Source organism: Nothobranchius furzeri, chromosome 1 (assembly GCF_043380555.1).
Source record: "Nothobranchius furzeri strain GRZ-AD chromosome 1, NfurGRZ-RIMD1, whole genome shotgun sequence".
NCBI lineage: Eukaryota > Metazoa > Chordata > Actinopteri > Cyprinodontiformes > Nothobranchiidae > Nothobranchius > Nothobranchius furzeri.
Genome location: NC_091741.1, coordinates 30486106 through 30496228, shown reverse-complemented (window position 1 = coordinate 30496228; position 10123 = coordinate 30486106). Strand labels below are relative to the sequence as shown.

Genomic DNA, 10123 nt, shown 5'->3' with positions numbered 1-10123 from the left:
TGCAGCAAGATGAAGACCTGTTCTCAACTGGATTCAACCTGTTTGGAGAACCCTACAAAGTAAGAGAACAGACCACAAGCAGCCAAATGATCCGTTTTATATATGTTTTAGGAAATATAAGTTAGAGAATAGTTCATGTTTATGTCTTTTTTTTCCTTTTTGATAACAAATGCAATAACATGCTATCTTGCAGGGATATTTTTTTCTCTGAGGGAGCATTTCCAACATTTAAAGCGATACTTATTTTTTCATATTTTTAAATCGTTTTCTTGAGCCAGTATGTGCTAAAATGACCCTTTACAGGATTAATGAAGGGTCACCCAGCCCCTATCGCCCCCTGTGGCCAGAATTTTCCACTTGCAACTTCAGAGTAGACAGTCTAGTCATGACCTGACATACCTGGTGCTGCAGTCTGGTCCCAGCACATTTCAAACGTCTTTTGGACCTTGAATCTAGCTCATTTGTTTAATTTAGTGATGAATCACTCCTGTAGACACTAAGGAATGCTGGGGAGATGTTTCCGCTGTTAGATGAAGGTGTTAAAAAGACAAATGTACAGCTTTCGGTTTTACAAACGGACACTAATCTGCCTAGTGTCCCTTTAAAGGTGGAATTTGTAAGAAATGTAATAATTCTACAGAGATATAATCCCAAAATAGTCACTGAAACATTTTCATTGTCTGCTGGCTGGGGGAGTTTTCAGTTTTTCTCTTTTCAAAATAAACAAAGGCTATTTACCATCGGTGACTGTGAGGTTGCCGTGCCTCCTGCAAGCTAACGCTGCAGAACTGGCATTTGTAGTAAGTCAGCGGCAGGCAAAAAGCTCCAGAGTTGTGAACTCCAGAGAACTGAAGCCATAACAGGAGCAGAGGTTATTTCTTGTACCCGTAAGTCATGACAAACAACCACACTTTGTCCAGTGCTGGAGCCATACTACCGTTATAACAGTAATAGGTGCTCCCCACCATAAAACACCCAAGAGTACTTGAGGCAGGCAGAGGGAGACTAGGGGTCTAAGCACACCTCTGTTGTTGCTAGGCTTCCCGGGGCTGGAGGCTAGGAGGGAGATCTGGCCGTCTGGTTGGGGTCTGGGGTGGTGGGTCGCTTTGCTCGGCGTTGGGCGGGGGAGCCTGCTCATCAGCACCCCAGCAGAAAGGGTCAAACTCAGAGAACTGCTGATGGTTGTACTCCATGTGCAGCAGTACCGGGACCAGAGTGAATAGGGTGTGTATGGGGAGCATGAGTGGGTGTCCGGTGTGCATTTTTGTAAGTCTTGGGTTGTATGTGCATGTGTGAGCATGAGGGAGGGAGTGTGTGACTGTGTCTGTGTATGACTGTATATGTCAGGTGGGGCCTTTGACTCCTCCCCTCTTGTGGGACTTCTATACATCTTCATCTCCCCTCCCCCTGCAACACCTGTTGTGGAGTGCGGTGCCTTTGTCTGCCTGAGTGTTCGTGGCTCTCAGGTCAGGGGGTTTAACATTTTTGGCATCTGCCTGATCAATCCCGGTGGCTGCCTGGTGGGATCTGGGTCCCTGGGCTCTGCTGGGTCCCCGGCGGGGGTGGTTGCCCCAGGGTCCCGGGTCACTGGGTTCTGGGCTCGGCCGGCTAGGGGGTGGGAGGCTGCGGGTGGGCCTGTGGGCTTGCCGCTGATATCCCCCGGGACTCTGCCGGCTGCTGGTTGTGGCTCCCTGGGGTAATCCTCTGCGCCTCTCGAGGGGGGCAGGGGCTTTTCTGGTCGCAGTTTCCCTAGGGTTCCTGCACTCTAGGCCAGCTCCTGGATGTCTGGGACTTGGAGCTCCCTTCATCTCCTGCACATCTTTGGGGGCAGATCTGTGACCCCTCACACTCTCTATTGGACGCTCCTATAGAGAAACCTTACATAAACAAGTGCGTGTACACACACAGGTGCTCACATAAGAATGGACTTGGGCACGTTCATCACTTGTCTTAAGGCTGTGGTTGGCACTAAATGCACTGTAATTTATTATCGTGTGATTGTTCAGTAAAACAATGTTGATTTTATATTTCTCATCAAGTTGACGCAGTGATAGTTTGCTCCTGTTGTATTGTTGTGTGTCCCTTTTCTGCAGGTCTAGAAGCAGACCCCTGTTCATCATTGGTTGTAGGGATGCACCGATCAGGTTTTTTGCTGCCGATCACCGATACCGATATCAAAGAATGCTGATCACCGATACCGATCACCGATACCGATCACGTTCATTGGCCAGAAATTTTCTACAACATTATAATGAGTGCTACAAACTACATGATCTGGGAATAAAGGAAATTTAACCTAATTTAAAATGGTCTGTATGACCCCCAAATTCCACTACCTCCGCTCCGCTCCGGTCCGCCCCCGCCTTCCGCAGCCACTCGCTTCCGAACTCAATTTTTACTGGTACCCGCTCTACAACGGCTCCGCTCCGGTGCGGAGACCTGAGGGGGGCAAACAGGCATGCGCGGGATTTTCGAGATCTTGCGATACAGTCCGAGCAATAAACGCGGAAGTTAGATCCAAACACCCGTTGTGTGGGAGAAGCATCGGCATGAACTGTTTAATCTGCCCATCATTTGTGTTGAGAGATCAGCAGTGTTTGGATCAACAAAGTGTGACTACTTTGATAGTAGAAACTGTATTTATGGCTTATTTTTATGCATTTAAACTTCAGCCGCCATTGATAGTTGTTAAAAGTTGTTAAACCTGTGCATATGAAACAAAAAACGCCTTTTGTTTATCGATGTAACGTGAAAAACGGAAGTTGTGCCCGCTCCTTTTCCTGTTGGGCCGTTGTGATTTCTGTCCATTTACTGCGGAGGTGTTCCGGCATCCGGCAAAAATAGGATCGATTCTATTTTTGCCGGACGCCGGAACAGAGGGCGGCGCACGGCGCCGCACTGCCGGAGCACGGCCGCAGTAGTGGAATTGCTCTGATTGACTACAACGGGACCGATTTTGCTCCGGCGTTCGTGTCTGAGCGGAGCGCAGCGGAGCGGAGGTAGTGGAATTTGGGGGTTAAGGTTGTCACGGTGTGAAAATTTAACCTCACGGTTATTGTGACCAAAATTACCACGGTTTTCGGTATTATCACGGTATTTTTTTTAAACGTGCTACATTTTCACACAATTAAATAAACCCTGTATATCAGGAAAATATTGTCCTCAGTTTGTGTCTAAATTTTGCCTAAAATGTGTTATTTTGTAATTATGTTGTTTATTTGTTTACATTTTCCCCTTCAGTCTTTAAAATACCAATATTTGCCCATAACTTCGTATTTTATGTCTGTTTGATGTCATCATTTTAAAAATATTAGATCAGATGATACTCAGTACTCAAGTAGCCTTCTAATCAGATACTTTTTTACCCTTACTTGAGTAATAAACCCTATATCAGGAAAATATTCTCCTCGGTTTGTGTCCTTCCAGTGAGCTTTGCAGATGTGGGAAAATGTCATCAGGCAGTAATCGTTGTTAAATTCATAATTATTCTCGGAGAGAGACCAACTCTTATCGGCCCCTGGGAGCCCCGTAATGCATAGCGTCATTTCAACATGGCGGTGTCCGCGACACGGTTTATATGCAGGTAGCGGCGCTGCGGCTGCTTTATATAGCGACTCGTTGCATTCTCCCTCAACCCAAATCCTCGGATCACGCATTTTAGCTAAAACGCTAACGTTAGCTTGCCTTGTGTTGACTGTAGAGTTGTGGGTGATGGTCACGCAGATGTGTCATGAGATTTGAAGCGTTGCTGCCTTTCACAGACACTTTTTCTGCTCGTGCTGCAAACAGGATAGCCGTCTTCTATCAGCTGTCCCTCGGCATTCTTCATATATCCAAAAGATGCCCGTACTTCCCACTTTGTCTTCTTTGAGGGATAATAAATGTCCTCCTGAGCGCTGCCTTCTCCTCCTTTGACCATTATTTCAGCTTTAGCTTCAAGAAAGTTTTGTTGTAAACAAAGTGCGCATGTGCCGTCGGCAACTTCAGCAGATGATACGGTGGCTGGTATGGGTCACCGCGCCTACACCGCAGCCACGGTAATCCCACCAAGATAATATAGTTTTTTTTAAAAACAAGATGGTTATTATTGTCAACTTTTTTTCTTTTTTTTTTACCGGGGTTTAGCGCTACACTGGTTACTGTGACAACCCTACCTGATCGGTTTGCTCTGATCTATTTTGAAAATTCCGATCAAAACCGATAGGGGCGCTATCGGCCGATTACGATCAAATGCCGATCCATCGGTGCATCCCTAATTGGTTGTTTATTTTTGTCTCTTCCTTTCTCTTTCACCTCTGTCTCCGTGTCTGGTCGGAATTACAAGCATTCAAAAAGCAATAACAATTCAGTTTTAAGTATCAGGTCTATGATTTAGTAAACTGAGTGCTTTAAGAGCTCAATATATTATCTCTACTTATGACCAATAAGCTGTGATACTCTATATACACTCAACAAAAATATAAATGCAACACCTTTGTTTCTGCTCCGATTTTTCATGACATGGACTTAAAGATCTAAAATTCATTCCAGATACACAATATTACCATTTCTCTCAAACATTGTTCACAAATCAGTCTAAATGTGTGATGGTGAGCACTTCTGCTTTGCTGAGATAATCCATCCCACCTCTCAGGTGTGCCACATCAAGATGCTGATCTGACATCATGAGTAGTGCACAGGTGTACCTTATACTGCCCACAATAAAAGGCCACCCTGGGATGTGCAGTTTTTTGCTTTATTGGGGGTCTGGGGACTCAGAACCGGTCAGTATCTGGTGTGACCACCATTTGCCTCATGCAGTGCAACACATCTTCTTCACATAGAGTTTATCAGATTGTCAATTGTGGCCTGTGGAATATTGGTCCACTCCTCTCCAATGGCTGTGTGAAGTTGTTGGATATTAGAGGGAACTGGTACACGCTGTCGTATACGCCGGTCAAGCACATCCCAAACATGCTCAATGGGTGACATTTCCGGTGAGTATGCTGGCCATGAGAGAACTGGGACATTTTCAGCTTCCAAGAATTGTGTACATATCCTTGCAACATGGGGCCGTGCATTATCTTGCTGAAACATGAGGTGATGTTCATGGATGTACGGCACAACAATGGGCCTCAGGATCTCATCACGGTATCTCTGTGCATTCAAAATACCATCAATAAAATGCACCTGTGCACTTCGTCCATAACAGATGCCTGCCCATACCATAACCCCACCACCACCATGGGCCACTCGATCCACAACACTGATATCAGCAAAGCGCTCACCCACACGGAGCCACACACGCTGTCTGCCATCTGCCCTGAACAATGTAAACCGAGATTCATCCGTGAAGAGAACACCTCTCCAATGTGCCAGACGCCATCGAATGTGAGAATTTGCCCTCTCAAGTCTGTTACGGCGACAAGCTGGAGTCAGGTCAAGACCCCGATGAGGACGACGAGCATGCAGTTGAGCTTCCCTGAGACGGTTTCTGACAGTTTGCAACCCAATTGTTTCAGCAGCTGTCTGAGTGGCTGGTCTCAGACGATCTTGGAGGTGAACCTGCTGGATGTGGAGGTCCTGGGCTGGTGTGGTTACACATCATCTGCGGTTGTGAGGCCGGTTGGATGTACTGCCATATTCTCTGAAACGCCTTTGGAGACGGCTTTGGTGGAGAAATGAACATTCAATGCATGAGCAACAGATCTGGTTGACATTCCTGCTTTCAGCATGCCAATTGCACACTCCCTCAATGCTTGTGGCATCTGTGGCATTTTGTTGTGAGACTAAACTGCACATTCCAGGGTGGCCTTTTATTGTGGGCAGTATAAGGTACACCTGTGCACTACTCATGATGTTGGATCAGCTTCTTGATGTGGCACACCTGTGAGGTGAGATGGATTATCTCAGCAAAGCAGAAGTGTTCACTATCACACATTTAGACTGATTTGTGAACAATGTTTGAGAGAAATGGTAATATTGTGTATCTGGAATGAATTTTAGATCTTTAAGTCCATCTCATGAAAAATCGGAGCAGAAACAAAGGTGTAAATATAGAATATCAACCTGCTTGGTTTTTGTGTTTAATCAGATGATTCTAGGATTCTTTGTTTTATTCAGGCATTTGAAACACTTTGTTTTGATTCAAGGAAAGAGTCAGGTTTGTAAAAGTAAGAATTTATTTCCCAAACAATTAAAACATGAAAAGTTAACTAATATTTACTGTGATGGATGGATCTAGATGGAGGAGATGTGGCGTATGGTGCCTATGTGTGAATGCTAAGTTATCAGAACTTCCGTGTCTAGGAGAGCTGAGTTCTGGGTGTAAAAGAATTTGGTTTGCGTTAAGCTATGAAGATGATTCTTATCAGAAAGCATCAGACGCAATCACACTGCGTTCTACCTCACCCTTCTCGGAGACCCTCTTTACGGATCCGGAGGTCATCGAGGTCGGATGACCTCTGGGCACCCAGGTCCAGTAGATTGACCACAGTGCCGACTTTGCCAGTCCAAAGATGTCACCAGGCACACAGGTTGGATGGAATCGTTTGTGTCTAGACTCTTAAGGAGTCGGAACAAAATCAGCTTTATTCTGCAGAAACCGTTTGCTGTGTCAGAGGCTGCTTCTTCATTAAAGAGACTTCGCTACGGACGGCCGTTTCTGTAGCAACCTCTAGAACTCTGTAGAACTGGAACACTGACTGATGAGAGCTGGGACTCGAACTGCTGAATCACCAGAGTGATTCTGTTTTAATGTTCTCATGTTATGATTTGTGTGGCCAATCGGAGGTTGGCATGTTGAGGAATATTACCAAGACAACCTCAGAAAACACGCCTTCTCAGATACTGGATGCTCTGATCTGGGGTAATGGACTGTCTATGTGTCACACGTTTGACTTAACTGTACTTTGTCCTTGTGTGAGTGTAGATGGTGATGGCCTTGCCACATCAACACTACTGATCCATATGTAAATCAATGTAATAATAACATAACATTCATTTTAACTTCAGTCATTCAAGCACAGATTGATGAAAGCATATCATTTATATTATAATTATTATAAGTGGCAATAAACAATGTTTATTGAATGATTATTTAACTTATAAAGCCTGATTTATGCTTCTCCGTCTGCGTCAGTGCGGAGACACGCAACGCCATTATCCGTCCTTGCGTAGGGCTCCGGCAGGCACGCAAGTACGTACGGAGTCGAGCCCACTTTTTTAAACATCCGTCAAGCAAGACGGATTACGCAAGCTTGTGATTGGTCAGGATGCTGCTGTTGTTTACAGCGCCGCCATTGCAAAGAGAGCCGAGGATAACTAGCGGCAGACACGGAGAAGCTTGAAGAATAACCTCACGAAAAAACTCTAAAATATGAACGTTTAATTCCCCGTGATTGGAGGAGTGAAAAGATGCGCAGCAAGCGTTTTATTTGTGGACGGAAATGACAGGAAACGTGGGTTTAGAGGTGGGGAGCGCATGAAGCGGTGGGAGAATGAGAGACAAATATGTCCGTGTTAAAAGTCTCTTATACACACAAAAAACACAATATAAACACACGATCTTGGACCGATACATGACAGGATACCACAGAACAGCGCTACGCCCTCTGGTGTCCTGGCGGGGAATTGCTTTGCAACACTCTCCAGGAGACGGAGAAGTATGAGAGCAAAACACTTCCGTCAATCCGTGCGTGTCTGTCCTTTGCGGAGCTGACGGAGAAGCATGAACCAGGCTTAAGTTTCAAAAGTTCTTCTGTCTCTTCTGTAGATTAGAGCTCCAGTTGGAGACTTATGTCTCCAAATGACCGATACTGAAGAGGTGACCTGTAGATTTAAAAACAGACCATTTCCGGAGGTTACACAGGCGTGACATTAAAAGCAGACGCTTTGATGCTCCAGCTGGGAGTAAATCTGTAAGGCTTGTCACCAGCATTCAGACATTAATTCTGTTTACTTCACAGCCGGACAGGACACGGGGAAAAAATAAATAAATACCACCCAAGAGTGCTAGCACCAGATATAACACTGTACTTATCTACTTATCAACTTACTGTGTATGACACGTCTTTGCTTGTCATCTAGAATCTTCTGGTGCTGATCCGTAGCTGACAACAGTCGTGAAACTCACGGAACGGGAGCGAGAATGTGATTGCAGTTACCACTTTTGACCACAGGTGTACAAAATGCACCTTTAAGAGTAACTAGGATGCTATTAGATGTATTTCAGAAATGTGTTTACATTTAAGTCAGAAAAACACGTTAACACATGACATGGGGCTAACATCGGCAGGCTTCACACAGCCCTTTACCAGTGTGACATGGAGAGCCGCTCTCTCTACACACACCGCTCACTTCCAGCTCCAGAGCAGACGGTTTTATGTTGTTGATTCATCCCTGGTGGAGAAACACCAGACACACCTGACTCCAGGATTTTATTTGGGGAAATGGAGAAAATTTACAGCATCTTAATCACTGAGGCTGGGCTGCTGTCCTCTGAAAGAGCCTGCCTGGTGATTTAGACCCAAACTCATCTGCCTTGTGAGAGTCGCTTCACACAGAACCACACGGCAGAACACACGATAACCCAAATGTTTTGGTTTGTGGATGATGAAGCGGTTCTCATCCAAGAGGCTAAAAGTCTAATTGTTCTCACGAGAACGTTGTTTCTCCCCAACTACAAGTAAACCACCTCTACGGGAAATTGATTTTGGTTTGTTACCTCTCATTTGCCCGCTGCCAAGTGTGTCGACCTTGAGACACAGCAGCTTTGATGCTTGACAGAAAGTGTGTTAACGGCTGCTGAGTTTAAACACGCGGGACAAGATGGGCATCGAGGTTTGGGGAAGAGCGGGTAACGGAAGCAAACGAGAGCTGTTCTGGTCATGAATCCAGTCCTAACTGCCTCAACACTTTGTGTGTGTGTGTGTGTGTGTGTGTGTGTGTGTGTGTGTGTGTGTGTGTGTGTGTGTGTGTGTGTGTGTAGATGCCAGACACAACACACGTATAAGTGTTAATAAAGTTGATTTTATGCAGACGTTAATATAATAACTAAATCAGATCATTTGCACTTATATAACATTTAATTGCAGCATCATTATTTAAGACTTTACTCATCTGAATAACATTTAAAACCTAACGAGAAGGCTGAAATTGCACAGTGGTAGACAGCAGTTCATGTTCAGAATAACTGATTTATTATTTATGACCACAGCATTAGCACTATTTAGATTAGACATAATGAGCCGCCCTGCGGCCAGATTTCAGCTCAATCAGCAAGTTTTTGTTGTTTTTTTCAGACACACTAGATGTTTAGGTTCCAGTTCACACAACAATATAATTATGACCAGATTTTCTTCTTCACACAATCTTAAGGACACACCCTTACTGTAATGTCTTTGAAGATAATCTTATCAGATATCCCTGTCATGTGTGGTGTTTTAAGACTGGCTCTTTTGATCATAAATATTGTAAAATAAAGGTCAGGTCGACTGAGAATCAAATTTTTATGTATTAATTTTGGAAATCATCAGTCATTCAGAGTTTTTCATGCAGGCTGAAGATGAAACGAGTTTCCTACACATATCTCCTGTGATTAGCTACTTATTTATTAAATGACCAATAAGATGTGATGTTCCATATAAATATGAAATATCAGTCTGATTGGTCTTTGAATGTTTAATCAGAAGAATTTAGTCTCTTTGACTCATTCAGGGAACACACACTTCACATCAATTCAGACAGTTAAGAATATAGTCATGAAAAGGATTTTAATTGGGTTTTCCTAAACTAAATGAGCGTACGTGACAACGTATGAAGGAAATGATGGTTGTACAGATGACAGGTGATGAGTGAAATGATGGAATGGAAGCTAGATGTTTTAGCAGAACCTTGTGAGTATCTGAGATTGAGCTTGTGAAGTCTGGGTTGTAAAATCACTTTGGCTGTATGGTTTGATAAGCTAAACTTTATTTAGTATAAAACCATCTAATGCCACTGTGCAGAGTCTAAGATACCCTTGTGTGTGTCACTCCCGGTGGTCTGGAGGAAAGGCAGCCCGAGTGGTGAGTTCACTGGACGTCGATATCAAGAGAACCATTTCCTGGCAGAGTGTCTGTGAAGGTTCTCAGTCATCCAGGTC

At 44.4% G+C, this 10123-nt stretch overlaps 1 protein-coding gene across 2 annotated transcripts in view; it reads left to right on the top strand.

Annotated features, from left to right (window-relative positions):
* aff2 (AF4/FMR2 family, member 2) overlaps window positions 1-10123 on the top strand; it is a 332245-nt gene that overhangs the window by 120539 nt on the left and 201583 nt on the right. For both annotated transcript variants that reach the window (XM_070551870.1, XM_070551862.1), the window contains exon 2: window positions 1-59. This exon is cut by the window's left edge and continues 62 nt beyond it. In XM_070551870.1, coding sequence (XP_070407971.1) covers window positions 1-59 — 59 coding nt within the window. The remainder of the gene's footprint in view (window positions 60-10123) is intronic.